General features: G+C 42.3%; 1 protein-coding gene across 2 annotated transcripts in view; it reads right to left on the minus strand.

Moving 5' to 3' along the window:
• The window catches only part of Fras1 (Fraser extracellular matrix complex subunit 1), a 404,303-nt gene that overhangs the window by 42,509 nt on the left and 340,708 nt on the right, over nucleotides 1-21,086 (minus strand). For both annotated transcript variants that reach the window (XM_063247218.1, XM_063247217.1), the window contains 10 exons: nucleotides 19,112-19,339; nucleotides 16,830-16,943; nucleotides 14,855-15,005; nucleotides 13,634-13,793; nucleotides 12,349-12,523; nucleotides 9,802-10,048; nucleotides 8,238-8,582; nucleotides 6,504-6,664; nucleotides 5,915-6,062; nucleotides 683-888 (listed from right to left, as the gene is read on the minus strand). In XM_063247218.1, the coding sequence (XP_063103288.1) occupies nucleotides 683-888; nucleotides 5,915-6,062; nucleotides 6,504-6,664; nucleotides 8,238-8,582; nucleotides 9,802-10,048; nucleotides 12,349-12,523; nucleotides 13,634-13,793; nucleotides 14,855-15,005; nucleotides 16,830-16,943; nucleotides 19,112-19,339 (1,935 nt within the window). The remainder of the gene's footprint in view (nucleotides 1-682; nucleotides 889-5,914; nucleotides 6,063-6,503; nucleotides 6,665-8,237; nucleotides 8,583-9,801; nucleotides 10,049-12,348; nucleotides 12,524-13,633; nucleotides 13,794-14,854; nucleotides 15,006-16,829; nucleotides 16,944-19,111; nucleotides 19,340-21,086) is intronic.

Genomic DNA, 21,086 nt, shown 5'->3' on the forward strand with positions numbered 1-21,086 from the left:
CTTTTTTTGTTTGCTTGTTTTTGTTTTTATTTAACAAATTTTGAGACAGGATCTCACTAGGTCATCATTGTGACTTGTGTCCAGATGTTCCCCCAAAGCCTCATGAGGTCATAGGTAGGGTTTTTCAGAGATGGTTGGGTCTAGAGTGTGCAATGCTAGGGTTAAGGGCCAGAGTTACTAAATCAGTCCACTGGTTTGGCATAGTTCTGGGTGTGACCGCTACCCACCCAAGGGTGGCAGATAGGTAGCCTACATAGAATGTAAAAAGGAAAGGAAGAGGCTTGTCCCTGGTTCCTTGGACTTGTCACTTGTTTGCTTTTGCTGTCTTCTGCTTCACCACGAATAGTTTCTCCTGTGCAATGCCTCTCTCTACCATGCCACCCTGCCTTGGAGCCAGCCAATTATGAACTGAAGCCTCTGCAAACTGTGAGCCAAATAAACCTTTCCTCCCTTGACTTTGGCTGTCAGGTATTTTGTCTCACCAATGAGAAAAGTAACTAAGATAGTCACTAAGTTGCCCAGGTTGGGTACAAACTGCCATCCTCTTGCCTCAGTCTCCCAGAATGACAGCTGTGTGCCATCACACCCAGCTGAGTCTGCCCGATTTACTTCACTGTGGACAAATAAAGGGTGACAAGGAAGAAGGAAATCCTCTTTCCTAGCCCCCCACAAGTCCACTTACCTTCTCCCCTTTCAGAAACGTAATTCGCGAAGAGTCTGCATTTCTCCTCTCCTTGAAGTCCTCGGCGACTCGGGCGGAGTGGCTCTGCGTGTAGCACCTCACCGAGGACTCATAGCTTAGGTCTCCACTGCGGATGATGGGAACGTGCAAGACGCCTTCCTTCTCCTTCATGAGGAGCAGATCCTTGGCAAACTGCATGCTTGGCACTGCTCAAACACAGGGACGGAGCCATCGTGAGTAGGAGTAGGAGGGGCACTGGGGCCACAGCAGAGCCCCCTAAAGGTTGACAAATCCTGGTGTGATGTGGATTTCAAGCTCTCAGGATGGGAAATGGCTCTCACTTTGAATGTGATTCCAATAAAATAGAATAAATAAAAATTTCACCCACCTGCTAGGCTTACCATTGCAGCCACTACCCCCAAATGTAGGCAGGAGCATAGGGGAAGAAATGGAACAGGTGCAAGAAAAATTGTGACAGAGAGCTGAGTACTCAAAAGAGTTCACTGTCCTGTGGAGGCTGCAGGCAGACAGAGGACAGCATGTCTGATGACAAATGGCCACTCATGTTGTTTCCGGGGCAGGGAGGGGGCGTGACAGAGAAAAGAGCAGCTCTGCTGAGGGGGCTCCTGGCTTTTGTTTCCACATCTTATTTTCAAATAAATCCAGAGAACTGGATATTTTTCCCCCCTGGAGTTTTCTACTAAATTTAAAAAATAGCAACACTTAAAAGAGTAAAAGACAAGCTGCATATTGGCCAAGACTATTTGCATCCAATAAAATACACGCACAGGCAGAATGTGGCTGGTTGGCCCCTGGTCTGTGACCCCGGCTATAGAGTTATTTCTGTTTCTAATTCATGGCTCTATTTGACTTGAGGAAGGTATCATAGTCAAACTATAGTTAAAGACAAGGCCTTTGGATTAGACAGGCCTGAATTTCTGTCTCTATTACTATAGAGAGCATAGGACAAATTGCTGAGACTTTCTCAACTTGGGGTTTTTCATATATAAATTGAAGATATTAGTAACCTAGCATTGCTAAGGTTTGGATTTAATAGGATAATATACTGATGCATTACACTCAATATAGTATCTGGATAATAGAAGGCACTCTCAAATTTTAATAGGAATTAATATATTGTTTTATATTTGCCCCTTGCTTCAGGCCTCTAATATGAAGCATTCTTTTTATTCTCTTTACTTCCTACGATGCCTACTGTTATGCTCTGCATGAAAACATTTCCTCAGGCCCCATATTTTGTTAACTGCTGAATGAATTTTTTTCAAGAACAATGCAAAGAGATACATATCAAAGCGTCCTGAGGGGGAATCAGTCTTTAGAGCCATAGGAAAGCAACCCTAAAGCAGTAATCACCTGTTTCCTGGAGGCCTTCTGAATGCGCCTTGTCAATCGTGAAAGGAAAGACTAGGAAAGATGCAGGAGCTCCTTTCTGCTCGGTGATTGGGTGATTGCAAGTGCAAGGAGCTCTGCTGGCTGCCACCACTGCTGCTCAGAACTGTGGGCTCCAGCAAAGATAAAGCCACCCCATCTTCTGAACTAAGCCCACTGCTTACCAGGTATTGCTTAAGGAAAGGACAGAAGACAGTCTTAAAAGATCACTGTTCCTAGAGGAAAACAAAGACTTCGGTACAAAGGCCTGCAAGTCAACCATGTAGAGTCTGTCCTCTCATACAACAGTCTGTACTCTTAAACGGAGGTGACAGTGACATCTCCCAGCACCTCTGTTACATCCGGAAGGACCACCAGGAAATTTGCTGCCAGGGAAAAAGTGAAACAAGCAAGGAAGCTCTTCTGTTCTTGGCAGACTTCTAAGGCTTTAGACTGGTTTTGCTGGCCGGCCTGAGATGCTTGAAGTCGGATATGAGAAAGCTCATGGTTAAGGTGGTGATGTTTAGGCTTTCTCAATTATTCAGTGTCAGTATCACAAGTTGAAGAACTGTTGTGAGGATCAGGGATAATGTCTACCAGACATTTCCACCTCAGAATGCCCAGAAAATGGACTCAATAAAAGCTAGTTACTATTTGGGAAAGACAACAAACAGAATTAAACACTAACTACTACAATGGGTTACTGAATTTCTTTTTGTGGGGTAAATTCTTGACTGAAAATATATTGTAGCTTCCCCAAAAGATGAAAAATATTTTTAATGTATTTATTTTCCAAGTTTGTAACTTCAATGCCCATCAATACAATGCTGAGAAAAATTTGAACAACATATTCTCTGTTGATCAGAGGACAATGAGGAATGCATGTGTTCCTGAAATCCCATGGTTTAGCATCCCAAATTGCAGATGTCAGGAAGAAAATAAATTAATGTGCAATAAAGTCTATTACGTGCCAGAGACTACAGTATTTTCACACATACTACTTAATTTACAACAATCTCGTAAACTGGATATTTTCGTTATTTAAGATGAACAATAGGAAGCTTAATAGCTTTCACCCTAAACCAAGAACTAAGAGGTGGTGGAACTGTGGTTACACTTTAGGAGAGCCAACATTGCACACACTTTCTATTTTACGAAAGGGAAAGTCACTATTCTTTCATTTAAAAACTGAGAGCAACTAATTTCTTTTGTATGTTTCCTATTTTTTTTTTTTTTTTTTGTCTTTTTCCTTTTTAACGGTACCGGGGATCGAACCCACGACTGCCTGCTTGCAAGGCAGGCGCTTATGCTGCTGAGCTAAATTCCCAGCCCCGTGTTTCCTATTCTTCACAAAGGAAAGAAGCATCCCATTGTTTGTACTACCACATCAATAAAATGCAAACAGAATGCACCTAAAAGTCTTAGAATCACGCATATTTCATAGACTGGGTAAACGCTTATAGCTCTCATCTCACTTTTCTGGTCTACAAAAACACAAGTAAAAGTTGAGATAGTTTAATAGATAACATGTGAATTCCTATGATATAAAATACTATTTTATTATGATGCAATCCTGGTTAAAGTTATCATTTGTGAATTACAAATATAAATGTAAAACTTAAAGCTATAACATTTCTAGAAGGAAACAGAAAGTCTGGGTAAACTTGAGTTGGCAAAGGTTTCTTAGATACAGCACAAAAAGTGTGATTGCTAACAGAAAAACTGATTAAGTAGGGCCACTTCAAAATGAAAAACCATTGTGCTTTGAAAGACATAGTTAAAACGAACAAAAAGGCAAGGATAATATATTTGTAACACACAAACCTTTGCCAGAAGGTATAACAAATGCAGTAACAGAAGAAAAATTTTAAAATGAAGAAGTATTTGAAACATCACTGGAAAAGATAAATGGATGGCAAAAGTGCATGAAAACACCTAAGGTCTGTATTTATTGGGGATATCACATCATTATATACCTACCAGAATATCTTCTAAAAGTCATGCAAATCTTACAATACCAAATACACACTTAGTATATGACCAAGCAACTCTATGTGTTAAATATTTACTTCAAGTAAACATTTCCTTCACTTGAGGTAAATATTTACACAAAACCTATAAGGAAATGTTAAGGTACTCTAGTCAGCTACACTGCCAAAACCTTGAGAGAACCCAAATGTCATTCAACAGGTGACATCCACACAATGGAAGCTACTGAGCAACAAATGAAATTAATTATGTATGTAACAATACGAATGACTCTCAGATGCCTTTTTTGATATGAAAGAAATAAGAATCAAAATGGTACATATTACAAGATTCTATTTATGTGACATCCTAGAAAAAGTGAAACATACATGGTTTCCAGGGCTTGGCTTTGCAGAAAGTTTGACTCCAAAGAGTCACAAGAAAATCTACAGGCTGCTGTAACATCTTCATCACAGTGGAGAGCATTAAAGTGTGTGCATCTTTCAAAACTCAGAGAACTGTACCTGAAGACAGGTGACCTTTCATTTATATAAATTATGCCTTGGTCAACTTGTCTCCAAAGTAAGATGCATGTGTGTCTGTATACATACACACGTATATAAACATATGCACAGACATATGTATATATGAATGTATTTTTTTCCTGAAGAACACATGCATGAACACACACTTGTACACATACATGCATGTACACACATACACACAAACACACACACACACACACACACTGAGTAAAATGGTTATTTTCAGTAAGGTGACACCAGGGATTAGGAGATAAGGCTATAGGAAGATTTAATTATCACAATATATTTTTTGCCATTTGTGTTTCTTACTACTACATAGATGACATGGATTACGTAGGGACTGATGAAAGTCATTAAATATATTCCTGCTGAGCTACCTGTTTCTCTTGGGATTTTTAGCCACTAAGAGTTGACTCAAGGGCTCTGTGGTCAGCCTCTGGCACTAATGCTGAATCCTCTGACTCAGCAGCAGGTGGGAAATGTGACTTCATCTTCTCCACCCTGTTCTAGACTCCACAGAATATATTTTAAAGTTCTGAAAATTCTAGTTTCAATTCACTCTTCCCAAAAAGTTACTGTCCTTTCCTGTCCATTCTTAGTTTCTTAAGTCACATTTTCAGCAGCGACTGGTACCTTGTTAGTGTAGCTGGCTCTATTCATTTCTGCATATCATCTTCAATGCTGCCAATATTAGTTTCACAAAACAAAACTCACACCACTTCCCTGCTTAGAAGCATGCATGGCTCCCCTTTGCTTATAAAGCCTTTCAGCTGGAATGGGAGATCTCCTAGGCCCTGATGCCTATCTGTCTTCCTATTTCAGTTCTTTATTTCCTTCAATGCTCAAAGCAATAGAAAGCATTCTGCTGTTTCTCAGATCGGCAACTTTCAACATTTTATATTTCGTATATATCCTTGCATTTGAAATAAGTTACTTACCATTAGCTTAACTCCTATCATCTCTGGATATTTTGCTCAATATCACCTCCTTTATGGAATCTAGGACCATGCCACACTTAGATACTGTTCAGTTTTCTCTGCTCCCATAGTACTAAATGTACAGCAGCATTACCTCATTTATCATACTATACTCTAAATTTTTTGGTCTAAGGGTAGGATTGGCCCACCAGACACTGAAATTCAAGACTTATATATCTCCTTCTGCCTGGTAGAACATCATCATCATGAACGGCTCTTCCTCATAAATATACATGCAAGCATGTGCACAAACACCGATTTACTGAATGAAAATATAAATGAGTCAATGTCACATGCATGGACAGTACAGAAAAACAGAATTAGATTTTGAATAGTCATCCTTAATCTCTTACCATCTTGGAATGTATCATTAATTGCAATGACAGCCTGGGAGGGTTTGGACAGTTCGGCCCCCTGTGCTGAGCTGAGGAAAACCACAAACGTCTCCAATCCTTCGATGACTGGATACTGAGTGTCATCCAAGATAGTCAGGGTGCAATACTGGAGAAGAAATCAAAGCAAACTTTACAGAGAACCAAATAGCCAATGTTCACTTGCTTTGGGGAGATGAGGACAAATGTGGCAACTTATCTTTCTTTGGTGGTCTTAAAGCAAATATTTCTTTTTTAAGCCACAAAATGATAACTTCTTTATCACATATTCTAGGAACTTGTTTCTAGGTATTTACATAAAACAAATGAAATTTCTATTCTGTGTCTGTGCTGTTGGCCATTTGATGCTAAAAAGACCATTTGGAGAGTTTTAAGGAGATGACTTCATAAATTTTGACCTCCTTTGTACGTGTATGTTTTATGAAAAGTAAAGACAGTAATATTGCAAGAGCATCTAGTCCTCCAGAGAGTAAGAAAAAAGACTCAAGACCATACTACCAGAGCCATCCAGACTCATGACTCTGTGGGGCTTTAACTGGTGTGGGCTCACCTGTTCAGTGACACCTGGCCCAAATTCCACCTTCCTAGAGCTGGGGACATAGTCAACTCCTGGAGTAGCAGAAGCTGGGTCAGAGGGCCGTGTGGCACACCACACAGATGTGAAAGTAGAAAGGTCTGTACCGTGGCGGATGACTGGAATCCTTACTGTACCTGCATAAGAATAATAGAGGCTTGAATGGTTAGAAAACCAGATGGGTTTTCAGAGCACTGTTCTCTTTGCAGAAGTGGCAGCTTCATCCTGCTCAGTTTATCTGGTTCAATGTGAGGGAAGCTCCTGAACCTCTCTGAGGGCTGAGACTCCTCTCACTGTGCCTCTCTTCCCTGACACTGATATCAGGAAGAGATCTAGAGGAGAGACTCATACAGGTTGTCCTGCAGAGAAGGCCCTCGGGGAGAGCTGTCTTAACAATGCACAGGAGAGGAGAGGTGCCCACTGAGAGGCAGCTCAAGTCTGTTTCAAGAGAAGAAATTGGGAGATGAGATCTTTAGCCGGAAAATAATCAATGAGTAACTAGGAGAGTATAGGACCTGGAGCTGAATGTTTCCAGTTAAATGTTTTTGATGGGTTGATTTTGCTATTTCATCAAGTGATGCACACATCATTACTTAAACCACATACAGTATGCTTATTGCTTATCTTAGGAATGAAGCTCATCTCCTGGTCTACTATGACAACGTACTTTGTAATATCCTAGAGATATTTAGCTATTTTCACAACAAAGGTCAGAGAAAAATCAGCATGAAAATGTCATTGGTCACCGCATTCTTACAGCCTTGGTGCTGGGAGGTGATGCCCAGGCATGGCTGAGAATTTGGAGTACGGAGAGGGAAACAGTGTAGCAAAAGGATGGGGTTCTAAGGCAGCTCTGTCGCTATGATTAATCTTTGGTCATTTATTTTAACTTTCTGGTGGTCCTCCATTTGCTGCTCTGTGCAATTTAATCTCTTTCTCAGAAGATTCGGTGAGAACACCCGGAACACAGGGTGTGGTATCTGACTTTCAGGATGTACTCAACATATCAGTTCCCAGTATAGCTTAGAATCCCTTCCAAGAGGTGAAAGTCTTGATCTGGCTTAGATCAGCATATACTCAGTGTCCTCTCTGTCAGAAGTTTACAGAGTCTTTGAGACCCTTGGGGGAGCCATAGAGGGAAGAAGTCTGGGCTCTGACACACCATATGAAGATATTTGTCCATTGACTGCCTTGGGATAATACCTGAATGAGACAGTCCCAATGTGTTAAACCATGAAGCTTTGAAGCTGCCGGTAGCTGGCAGGACACTAAAATACCTCCATCCTCCACAGATCACATTCTTTTTCTTTACAAGCCAAAAATGCTAAGCACCATGTCCTCCTTTTGGCCCCCAGAGGTCCACACATGGAGCTATAAGCCTGACCCCCTCTGCCGTCAAGAACCAGGGCAAAAGAAATGGATAGAGGGGCTGGGGATTTAGCTCAGCGGCACAAGTGCCTGCCTTGCAAGCAGGCAGTTGTGAGTTCGATCACCGGTACCAATAAAAAAAAAAAAAAGAAAGAAATGGATAGAACCCTGTATTTCACTCCCTCCTATTTTTGGTCTTTATCTAGCAATAAGTAATGCCTCAAACTAACAGTAGTACTGCTGAGGAATGACATTTTCATTGTTTTATAACATAAGAAGAAAACTGGTCAAGGAACGGATCATGAAGATGGGCAACGGATCTGCAGAGAGGCCGTGCATTACCTGCATCCTCACTGACAGTGAAAGCAGTGTTGCCCAGGGAGACAGTGGAGGCATCATTGGGACCATTGATGAGTACCCTGGCGGTTGCCACCCTTCCAATGCGGGCGTTGTCGGAAGCATCAGCCAGGGCAATTTCAAACTCCTCTTCCTCTTCATACTCGCTGTCATCAATAAGCATGACATCACAGGTGGACCTGGTGACCCCAGGCCTGAGTATCACTCGACTCTCAGCAGACATCCCTCTTGATTTAAAATCAGAGCCTGACTCTAGAGCATAGAGGCTACTTCCCATAGCTGACTTAGGGACCGTGTAGCAAACTGCAGATACGGTGCTGCTTGAGTCTCCTGAAACACAAATAGCAAGAAATCCAGGGCATATGAGTGAGACACTGATTTCGAATTTTAGAATCCATGCTAACTTAGCAAGCTTGGCTCTTCCTGACACATTCTGTTTCTACATCTCTTCAAACTCTGACCTTCTTGAGTTGCAGTTTCTTTTAAGTCTGTGGTATAAACCACTTGAGAATTTAATATACTCCTGATACTTTCCCCAAATAACCTAATATGGATTTCCTCTTTTGTGAATTTTGTGCGCTGTTAATTCGTGACTCATTGCCCACCATGGCAGACCACAGTGGGTGGAAAGATATAAAACAGACTGGGCACTTTAAGGAGTAAAGTAATTGTGTCTTGAAGGGAGTGCCAGTTGTACAGTTCACTGCCTTTCTGAAAAAACTTTTGTACTTTAATTCCCCAAGAGAAACAGCTTATTTGAAAAAAGAAAGACAAAATAAAACAAAACTTGCCTCTGTACAAATGACTTTACTTATTAGTGTTGCCACACCCTTTGGTGACAACCTGTCCTGAGTCTGGCTTGGTGGCCCACAGCAATCAATGGGGCTCACTTCTTTGCCAAGTAGTATCACCCAGGTTTGTGTAATCCACAGTATTTGTTATACTAATACTCAGTCAGCAGATTCAATAAAGAAGCCTGACACTGTCATTCACAGTCATGTGGCTTTGAGTGGGCATTTCATATCTATGAGTTTTAAAGTCTCAGTATCACAAAATAATAAATCCATAATATCTTTGTTATGCTTTTCAACCTCTCAGGAATTGGCCTTTATATCTCTTTATTTCCCATTCATTTCTCATGAGTTTTGAATATGATACAAGGAAATATGACATTATGACATAGGGAAACTGTTAATTACATTTTCTGTCTTTCAAGAACTAAGGTTCTTACAACTTCTCTCCTTGAACAAGATTGGGTTTTACAGATTGGGTGATTAAGACATTGAGTTCATGAATAATTGGAAAGGCTAAATATAACCAGACTTCTAGTCCAATTTCAGAATAAATGGAGCTCTAACTAATGGAGGTATTCTGGTAGTACTCATTTTGGGTGGAATTATCATTAGGGTTCTTCTGTGGACTGAGTCAATAAATACAAAATACATGTACGAATTGAGTTAATATACTGTAAGAGCACTTGGCACATGAAAGAAACTTCACAAGCATTAAGTATTATTATAGCTTCTGGTCACTTTTGGCACCAACAGACCTTTTCTTTCAACGGGTGCAAATAGAAAGCCAGCGCTCTCGTTGACCCGGTAGGTCTTCTTATCAAACTCTAGAGTGGGTTCATCCTCAGTGTCATTGATAATGACCTTCGCCTTGGTGAACTCCCCTAACAGGGCATATGCTGGCATGCTGAGCTCCACAGTGAAGCTTTCAGTGTTCTCGAACACATCATCATCATTGATGACGATGGTACAGGACTTGGTGTCCTCTCGCTCATCAAACTGCACCTGTCACAAAGGAAATGACAAGAGTTAAATTGTGCCTCAGTGGCTCCTGCTTTGGTACCCCAGAGCAATGCAGAAAAAGAGGGAGATGGGTACAGAACTAACTGAAATAGCTGGTTTTCTATTCCTGACTCCCTATTGTGCTGCTGGGGACACCTGGCCACTGTGTCCTGTTCAGGTCTATATCAGGGTTGACTCATTGCATAGAGACATAGAGGGCAGAGACGTCTCTCATTTGATGACTATAGAAACACACGTCAGAATTATTCATGCCCTGTTTGACCAACTTACCTGGGATGGCAAAAGTTATGATTTGATGACTCAATTTCCCGTTCACTTAGGTGGGTTTAATTGAAAGATCTGTGATGTGGGAGTACGAAGTTCTAGTCTCAAGTTCTGATTCCCTTATTTCCAGCTGGGCAGTAACGAAATATTACACACATCAAATTCTTCACTAGCTAAATAACAATAACTTTCCTGCTTTTTAGATTTATTGGGAGAACTAAAAAGAATCATATATAGTAAAAGCACTAAAATCTTTTAAAATATAAAAGTGTAAGATATTATCATTATCATGACCGTATTACTTATATGATTAAAATGGGCTGTATCTCATTGCACTGAATAATGGAGTTTAAATTCACAGAAAGTTAAATCTGTTGCCATTAAAATGGACTAGAACTATAAAACGAATCAATTTAGCCTAATATAATACAAATTACTTTATAATGTGACTTTACAAGGAATTTTCTGGTTTTACTTTGTCTAAAAAGGAAATGAACAGAGGGTTAGGCTTCAGTTAAAACCAGGCATGCTGTCCTGTTCCAAACTGACCAGGCGGGAAATGGACAAAAGGATTTGGCATGTACTTTGTGTAAACTAAGACATCTGACATGAGGGTAAAAAAAAATGTCATAATTCTTTGGGGCCACACAAATCTGAAGAACATGTAACTTTAATCAAACAGAAAATTATTAGTACATACTGTATCTAATCAGTTAATCAAATTATGCTTCTAAGTTGGCTCAGTATTTCCAAATATCTTCATGAAATGATGTTTTGATAGATCTCTATTTACGATCTAGAGTACATCAATAGCCCTTTGACTTTTCTTAAAAAACACAAAAACATGTGTCTTATCTTTTTGCTGGAAGACTAACTCATCTGTTCTTTCCTGATTCCTCATTTCAATTACACATATGACGCCTTAGTCTGGTCCTGCTGATTCCTAAACTGATTTCATTTGTATTGCCAAATAAATGATGGACTTATTTTGAATAAACATCTATTAAATGCCAAGCACTGTGTCTGTCTTACACAAAAAATGACAAGTACAGGGTCCTTTACCTTAAAGCACTCAACTACTTCTCTACGTTCATGATCACCCACTCCCTTTTGTGTGTCCAGGTCCTTGTTCACTCTCTACAGAGCTGCACCCAGGCCCCCTTACTCTCTTTTCTTTGTTTGCCACTGCCATCCTGGTGTTAATAACCACAAGTACATTGATGACTCGCAAATTTCCTTCTCCACCCATACTCCTCTCCTTACTCCCTGTATATTAATTATTGCGATCAACATGTTTCTACAGCAATACACACTCAGCATGTCCAAAGCAAATTCTTTCCTAGCAAGGGGCATCATCCGCTTTCACCCCCTTTTGCCTCACTCTCTAGCCCATTGCTAAGTCCTATCAATTCTTATCTGTTGGATCCATCTGCTACCCTCCAACTTCACTTTCTAATGGAAGCCCAAACTCCCATCACTGTTCAGCCGGCCTGTTCCAGGAGCTTCCCAATTGGTCTCCTTGGCTGCTCTCTTCCCTGCCATCAGTAAGTAAGGGGAAGGGAGAAGAGAGAGGACATCAGAGGCTGCTCATAGAATGGGATGTCCTGGAGACCTCTACATCCTAAAGTCAAGTGCAAAGACTGAGAAGCCAGCTGACAGCGTGAGCTCCACAGCAGCACTTCAGTGCAGACAGACAGACCTTGAGAACAAGCACTATGGGAGGGAACACAGGAAAGTTACTCAAAGAAGGATGCTTATAAAAGGAGGGTAGAAAGCTGGGCATGGTGACACACATCTGTAATCGCAGCACTCCAGAGGTTGAGGCAGGAAGATCATTGCAATTTTGAGACCAGCCTGGGCTAAAAAGTGAGCTCAAGGCCAGCCTGAACTACACAGCAACACCCTGTCTCAAAAAGACAAAAAAGAAAGGAGGTAGTGTCACAATTATTGGCAGCTTCTTCTCAGACCTTGCTGGATCCTGCCCAAGGCCCAGAACCCAAGGCCCCCATATCACGTACCTGGCCTGCGTATTCCACATAATCCTGCTGTCCAGGGTGTGCACTGACCCCAAGGCCAGAGCTAGAGCTGGCCGTGCCTTGCTCCGTGCGACACAACACGATGGCGTACTGGTTCAGGTTCCCGGTCCTCTGCACTGTCACGCTGACCGACCCCGCCTTCTCACTGACATTGTAGCTGGAAACACACAGAAAGGCATTCTCTGAAAACCTACCCCAAAGCCCCTTGTTCAGCACCCGGCTTTCCTTTTTGATTATTGGCATTGGGTAGTTCAGAGTACAGGACTATGGTTCCTTCAGGAAGCCATGAAAAATGAGGGAACATGTGCATTGAAACAGTCAAAACAAAAAAACAAACAAACCAAACTAAAAAACAAAAGTTGGACAAGGGTCCTGTGGGTGCAGAATGTCATCTGCCCAATTGGAATAGAGCTAAGAGCCACACAGAACTGCGGTGGGTATAGCATGCGAGGGCTGTGAGCTCCCGGTCTCAGAACATGCAAAAACTGCAACTTCTCCCCAGTGTGACAGAGTAATGAGAGCTGGTCAGTGGTCCTCAGCTTAGAGCGCTGCTCAGAAGGGACTGATGACTTTGGTGGGAAGGGACTGCACCAGACCTGCAAGAGGTACATACAGGAGGCCGAACAGCAGCGGAGGTTAGAACAGGAGAGTTGGGGATAGATAACAAAGTTAGACAAATGGAGTTTCATGACAACAGAGGAGAGATGGGAAGAACAGAGCTTATTCTCTTGGATTTGTATTGCTTTGTTTCCTGTCACTGAGGACAGCTGTGGATTTGTGTCCCAGTGCTATGAGGGTTTTAGGCAAAATGCCCAAAAGGTCAGACCTTGTTGTCAGCTTTGGGATCTTCTATACCACCTAGCCCATTAAATGTTATAGGCTCGCTCAGGAAAAGGGATGAGTTTTACTGAATTTATCTAATTTTGGAGAGGACGCAACTAAGAGGGGAAAATCAGCCAACAGCAAAGTATCACATATGCCAAAGGTGTCTGGGCAAGAGAGCTGAGAAAGCTCTCCATCTTTTCCTGTTGCTATTGCTCTGCTGCTGTGGACTCAAGATCACAAAATTGCAAGTAAATAAAATGACGCACTTGCATGCCAAGTACTCACCCTGTGCAATGGATGTAGTGTACTGAAGTCATGTAATTATTAGTTTTATCACCACCACCACCAACTGCTGACCAGAGCTGACACAGAGTGCGCCATCCTGATCTCCTCCACTTGTCTCACTTTTTTCTTAAGAATGAAAGCATGAAATCACTTATACCTGGTGTATTTAAAGCTGATAAGGGACCACTGGATATGGAAGATGTTGTCACCGACCACATTGGGTTTACTGTCTTTCACCACAAACTGGAAACTATCCATCATCTCATGGATCTTCTCCTCATGCAACACATAACGAATCAGCCCCAAGTTCACCTCCTCTGTGAGATGAAAAAAAAATACGGTGAAGTTATTGAATTAACTTAGAGATATAAGAACAGCCTCCAGGAATCTAACACCAGGCACCTAGTTTATTCTTCTAAGGGGTTACAGGCAGGATTTATTTTCCCAAGTATAAAAAATGTACTATTTTTAAAAAACAAATATTTCTTCCAGGCTTTAAAATAAAATTCTACCACTGGTCAACAACAACAACAACAACAAAAATCTGTCTTCTTTAGGAAGCAGCCTTCACTGTTGTAAAATGAGATTTCCAGAGTCCCAAAAGAAAGCCCTCCAGCAAACGTCTGTGGAATGTGGAAGGGCTAATTCGGGAGTCCGCAGAAAAAGTCTCTGACCGTGTCCGTTGTGTGTGTGGCCCAGTATTCAGCCTTAACTCTTTATCAAGAAGGCTCTTTGGAAGGTAAGTGCTATCAAGGGGGTTGGATTAAAACAACCTATACACAAGGCACAGCTAAAAAGGTGCTAGGAGAGAACACATGATGGAATACTGGGAGAATAAAAGGAAAAACAGAGCAGGGATTTTAAGAGGTGATATTGCAGTGAGTGCTCCCAGTGAGTCTACCTTCAAAGGAAGACGAGAAGAGTATGACAGGCCAGAAACTAAATATAAAACGGCCCTCTGTAGCTAATTCAAACAAGGGTATTTCTGTTGTACAACCTACACATGTTGACTCTAATCTCTGGGCCGAAGTTTTTTTTTTAACACTATAATCTCTAGAGAGTAAAAATAAATAAACAAATCACACAGGATCACAGATTGTTCATAAAGTCTGGCCATTGTTTCCTCTGGCCCAAACCCAAAGGTAGGAAGCATGGTAGAGATGAATGGTCTCTGCCAAAGTTCAGAGTAAAGGCGGGGTGGGGTAGGGGGGACCAGCAGAAGTCAAATCGATGAGGTGGACAAGTGAACGCTAAAAGTCTGTTTGCAAATTGGTGACGTGGGTATAAGCAGCGGGAAGGGACTCTAAGAATGATGAGATGCAGGCAGGCAGAATGACGGTGAAAGTATCACGGTTTCCACACTCTCCTGGGTCCCCACCTTGGGAGAAGGAGGTAGCAGCTCGGCCCGGTTGCAGCTTGTTCTCCACGTGGCCGTGCCTGGGGCCCGAGGTGATCTCATAGACCAGCTGTGGGTCATCCGTGTCTGGGTCCATGGTAAGCAGTTCCTTCTTGGTGATCAGGTTGGTTGCCTGGAATAGAAACCCATTAAATTTAATTCCTGATGTGGGAATTAAAGCAGGACCAAGACCCTCTGACTCAGATTTAATTCAGTTCAGCAGTGATTTACTGCATGCATTTACTGTGCAGAGAACTCTGTCAGGACTGGAGAGGTGATGAGGTTAGAAACTTCCCAGTCTCTGCCCGTGAGGATTCTGCCCATTACTGGGAAAGAAAGGCTGTGCCATTAGCTATCAGAGACATAAAAAGAGGACAGTAGACTTTCGGGCAGAGGAACAGTGAATTCCATCTGAAGGCAAGCAGAGACGGGTTACAGGCATGTGATTTAAGTTTGCCCTTGAAAGAAGGCTGGAACTTTGAAAGAATGACACAATACCACAAAGATCTTTCTTTCATACTCTCCAGGAATCACTTGCAAGGCCTGAAATTGAGTAGGATAAATACACTGCACCCAAGTACATGGGCTAAACTTTAGTTCATAGTACATTAAATATTTAGGGACAGTAAAAATCTGAGAAAAGCGAGGGGTGATTAACAGTAGTAAATGTCAGTAGCTTTAGTAGGACAAGGACAGAAAACTAACTTTGAAACTTAACAAAGCAGAGGATATTGGAGAATCACTAAGAGTCAGTGCAGCCAGGCAGATGTGCGAGGAGGAAACCCAATGGATGGGGGAAAGGATCCTTCTGAATACTGAAAAATCAAACAAGGCATAGGAAGAAATGGCGCTAATTTTGTTTCATTTATTTTATGAAACTTGAGCAGCTCAGTGGGAAGCTTCAGCCTTACAGCTACAGACAACCACATGATCAGTTCCACGGAGATGAAAACAGCCGTATCCGAGGGGGATATCACCCACCAAAGGAACAATCGATTCTAAGTTGAAATGAAGTGTGTGTCTTTGGGTGGGTTTGCCAATCTAGTGCTTGATGTACCACGAGATGAAAAGTGTGATGTGTATCTTTAAATGACTAATTTGAGAAGCAGGAGATAAAGAAAAGAATTTCTAAAGTAGAATTCTTTCGAGGGTATTTGTTTACAAAAATTCATGCTCCTTTTGCATTAACGACAGATACTGTCTGAAATCCATCTTCTTTTCCTGTTAATAAAGCTACAGCTGAGCACTGCCTGCTCAGCCTGAGACACTATTTCCCAGCCACACATTTGGAGCCATGTGACCAATTTCTTATCACCAGATAATGAGTGCAAGGGATGTGTCTGATTTCTGATTTCTGTACCACTTGCTTGAAAGAAAGTTCCTTGCCCTTGTTTCTCTGTCTTTCCCTTTTGTTGGACTGCAATATTGATGACTTTCTGAAAAAAAAAAAATTGACATGTAGTCCACAGCAACCACCTAGTGATGGCAGAGCAGTCAGGTGGACTTCTAGAAGAAATGAGAGTGGGACCCTCAAGGCAGCAGCACGGCAGCTGAGCTGGAATTTGAGATTGTTTTCCCTCAATACAAACAAACCACAGGGACAAAAACAAGAAAAGGAGAGGAAAGAAAGTCAGTTCTTCCCACAGAAACTTCTTTCCATGTCTGACATAATCCCACCTCACCAGGCCTACATGAAAATTTTAATAAGCATGATTAAAAGGAAGATAGACAACACATTAGTTCACTTTAGACCAATGTATTTTTGATGCATTTTTGGCTGTGGAATTCTGTCTTGCACAACCTTAACCAATAAAAAATCCTAAGCAAACTCACAGAACTTGACAATTTTAGGAAACCAATTTTAGGAAAAGCAGGGAGTGATAAATACGAGTTGAGCTGGTGTTCTGCTCATAAGACCTGGCTTTTTGGGACAGTTGGTCCATGGGACAGGTCTTACCTTGCCATCCATATACTCCAGCCACTGGAGCCCCAAGTTGGTGACAATCATAGGGGTGCCGTCATCTACTGGGAGGACGTCCACTCGGAACTGCTGAGGTGCTGCTGTTGTAATCTGTGGGGGGCCAGAAAAGAGCATTCGTCACCTGGAGAGACATAGTGCACGTCAGGCCCAGGGCCTCCAAAGCTCGAATCTGGTGTAATCTGGTGTAATCTAGTGATGTTGCAGAGACGAAGACTTGGCAATGAGGTAACTCCTGTCCCTGATCAACAGTGGCCTGAAGCTTCAGGGAGATTCCTGTGTGACAAATAAGAGCCCCATGGGAAGAAAAGCAGGGAAAAGAGAAGCCTTTGCCAGATTTCGACTGCTATGGAAGTCGCCTGTCAGGTACTAAAGCCTTCTTTCAACTGCAGTAGCTGTTTGAGATTCTGGGGACAGAATCTCATGAACACAAGATCTCTCATGTTCAGGGCCTCTCCTGTACCCCTGAGCTGCACCCCCAGCCCTATGACTTCTGGCACTGAAGCTAACATTGACCTAAAATGAACTAACACATAGCATATCTTCCTTTAAATCAGCTTATTAAACTTTCCTTAAGGCCTAATGAAGTAGGGTTATGTCAGATATGAAAGAAGTTGCTGGGGAAGAATTTTCTTTTTTCCTTTCCTTTTCTCGTTTTTGTTCCTGTGGTTTGTTTGTCTTGAGGAAAGGCAATCTCTAAAGAATCAGGAGCAGGAGACTAAAAGAACTTATGGGAACAGGAAGAGAGAGTCTACAGTTTACAATCACACACATACCCCCCCACACAGAGACACAGATACAGACATACACAGACACACATACACCACATATGGGACACACGCTTGAGAAGGTGCAACTCAGCACCTTGTAGTTTCTGAGGGCAGCAATTACATCCCACCTTCTAACTAAGTTCCATGTTAAAATGGCATAGTCCCTTGGAAGCCCTCCTGTGAGATTCTGTGTTTACAAGAGGGATAGCACTTCTGCTGATACATTCTGAAATCCTTTATTTTTCATTATTTTGAAAGACTAACTAGAGAGCAACAGTGCGAGACAAAAAACCAAAAAAATGATAGCCTGCTTGGCAGAGCTGTGGCACAGACTGGGACATGGCAGGGAAATCCCAAGGGCCACCCAGGGACAGATGTGGGCAGCCAGCTGAGAATGATCTATTTATCTCTCAAGGACGCAGTGAGATCTTCCCTTGAGGAAAACAATCCTTCACTCCCAGGAGAGAAAGGCAGCCCTCTGTGACCTGGAGGGCTGGTGGGTGCCAGCAGGCTCAGTAACAGGCTCCTGCTGCACCAGCACACTGGCGTGGGAGGTGGGAAACGTGCCTTCATAGAGCATTCTCAATCCCAGGGTCTCCCTGTGGGCCACCCACTAAGGGAAGAAGGAATGGGTGCAAATGGTGAGGAAGAAGTAGAAGTCTTACATTTCTTCTGGACATGAGCAAGACAGGAAGGAGTAATTCTTCTAGGAAGTAAAGCTTGACAATTGCATGACTCCAGAGAAATGCACTTGCTGGCTGCACAAGCTAGGCTTAAACTGGTACTGATGATGACTACTGATGAAACTGGTTCAGCTACGATGAACCAACGTCTGTTGTGGGCAAGGGAGGGTCTATGTGCCTTAACCATACCAGGAGGGTAGGTATTAGCCCCATTTTACAGATAGAAAAGTTCAAAGGCACCCAGAGATAGAATTTAAACCAGTATCTCTTGGACACAAAAGCCTTGCTCTTAGCTTTTGCTGTTTTTCAAATATCCTCTGGTTGAACTGAGGGTCTTAACCTAAAAAGAGAAAGGCAATCTATAGCCATGTGATAATATTTAAAAAACTGGTGAATAAAAACCTCAAGGAGTAAAAAGTAGGAAATAGAAAAGAAGGTTGGGGATATAGCTCAGTGGCACAGTGCCTGCCTGGCAAGCATGAGGCTCTGAATTCAAGTCTTCATACAAAAAAAAAGGAGAAACAGTATTAATAATCATCATCTTGCATTAAGTATTCATTGTTTGCCAGTAGTGTTAAATATTTTCTTACCTCCTTTGATCCTTAGACTATGTATTCTAGGCTGATAGTTATTACTGTACCCATTTTACAGATGAGACACTGAGGCTTAAAGGAATTTAGTGATTTTCCTAAGGCTACTATACTAGTAAGTTAACAGTGTAAAACCTTAATGTTCCATCAGATGTAAAGATCTATGTCCTGCCTCTGGCATGAACTGTGAGGCCTCCTCCACTCTACCTGCCTCTCACCTCTTTTCCTCCTTCCTCAATGATAAAGAAGGGGTTCGTTCCATCAGAGACGGTGAAGGTGAATCTGTCCTTGAGGGAGTTGCTGCCATCGTGGCTGTAGCTGACCCGGTTCTGGTAGATGTCTTCCATGGTGAAGGAGGTGGCCAGGCGGGTGTGCTGCCCTCTGCTGGTCCTCTCGATCATGCCGTGGCGTGGAGGCTGCACCACTCTGAATGTGATAGCGTTAGCCTGCCCAGGACAGAAGAGCAGAAGGAAAAACGATTCGTGATAGAAACCAGATGAGTGGGTAGTGGTCAACAGCTGGACAGAGGAACAGAAACTAAAGACATCTATCAAATAAGGGCATAATTCCCTCTCTCTTTCTGCAGCTATGGGGGTTGACCCAGGGTCTTCACAGTGAGCTACAACTGTCCCTTTAATTTTTATTTCCTTATATTTTGAGATAGTATTTTGCCAAGTCATGAAATTACCCAGGCTGAGCTCAAACTCGTAATCCACCTGCCCAGCCTTCCAGAGTGCTAGCATTACAGGTGCGTGCCACCATCCCAGATCAAAAGCCTGAATGTTTTCTATTAGTCCATGTTTGTGACTCTTAATGAATACATTCATCATGGGGATTTGGTACACACACGTTCTTTCTTAGTCCTTTTTACTTCTTCCTTTCCTCTCTTTGCCCATATCTAAAAGGTCCTGAATTTTTAAGCCAATAGGAAATAAACCTTTTAAAACTGCTCACTTCCTTTCTGCCAATTCCTTTTCCCAAACACTATATATAGAATTCCAAATGCATCAGAACAGAAGCTAATTTTTCATTGCTTCTTCTAAGGTGTTGTGTCAAAGAAAAAGAGGCATAAACCTCGCTCAAGATTTTCCAATGTGTTCCCTCCAACATAGAGTAAAATGAAAAGGTCTGACTTGAACCAGCAAGACCCACTGTCGCCTGGTCTCACAGTGCCTCTCTGGCTTCAGTCTTCTCTACGGCTTGTTCTCTGGATTCCAACCTTTTGGCTTCTTGCAAGCTTTGAATTATTCTCAGGATCTAATCACACTTGATCACAGTGCCTTTGCACTTCTGGCTTCTCAGCCTGGCAAGGGAATTCTCCCAGGTAACTGCACAATGAGTTCTTTCTGTTAGTCACATCTCTGCTCAGAGAGATGGTTTCCAAAGGCAAGTCTTCCCTGATTGCTCTGTCGAAACTACCACACCCATTCATCCCTATCTCTTTTACCTCACTGTATTTTTCCTTGTGTATTTTGCTTATATCCAGTATGATACACTTGATTTCTTTACTGTTCCTCAACAAAGGCTGTAAACTCCCAAAGCCTGGCACGGTATCTGTTTTATTCACAGCTCTGCCTTTAGCATCTAGAGCAGTAGAGAGAATCCAGTAAGGTAACTAGCATTTGAGAAAAGGATGAATAAAGGAATGAGTGGGGGGTGGTGCAGAGAAGGGCACACAGAGAACATTAATAATGGTGGCGGGGGGCTTTTATGAGAGCGAAGTCACACCCTAAGCTTGGGTACTTGACTCTGGGAGCATCACGAGAAGGAGAGTGTGGTCACCACATGACCTGTGTTACTTGCACAGGATGCTTAAGTTTTCATCAGAAAACTCCTTGAGGATGCTCAAGTTTTCATCCGAAAAGCCTAGATCAAGGAGATGACATGGAGGAAATCTCCCCAAGTGAGAAAATCCCCTCACTTTAATAGGGAATAACAGAAACACTGTGCAAAATGTTACCTGCCTGGTTTCCTCTGAATCATCATAAAAAGCCATTGTGTTAAGAGGATTGTTGCATGTAATTAGGGGAGAGAATGGACATGCTTAGAGTTTCAGGAAGGATTTCAAAGCAATCTGAGCTGCCACATCTTAGTTCCTCTGTTCCAAAAGGTCACGGAGCTTCTGATTTTGATCTTTCAAGGATGCCTGCACTCACCCCCCACTCAGCTGACTACCCACACATGCACAATCAC

Source organism: Cavia porcellus, unplaced genomic scaffold (genome assembly GCF_034190915.1).
Source record: "Cavia porcellus strain 051 isolate PalLab524CR breed Dunkin Hartley unplaced genomic scaffold, mCavPor4.1 scaffold_4, whole genome shotgun sequence".
Taxonomy (NCBI): Eukaryota; Metazoa; Chordata; class Mammalia; order Rodentia; family Caviidae; genus Cavia; species Cavia porcellus.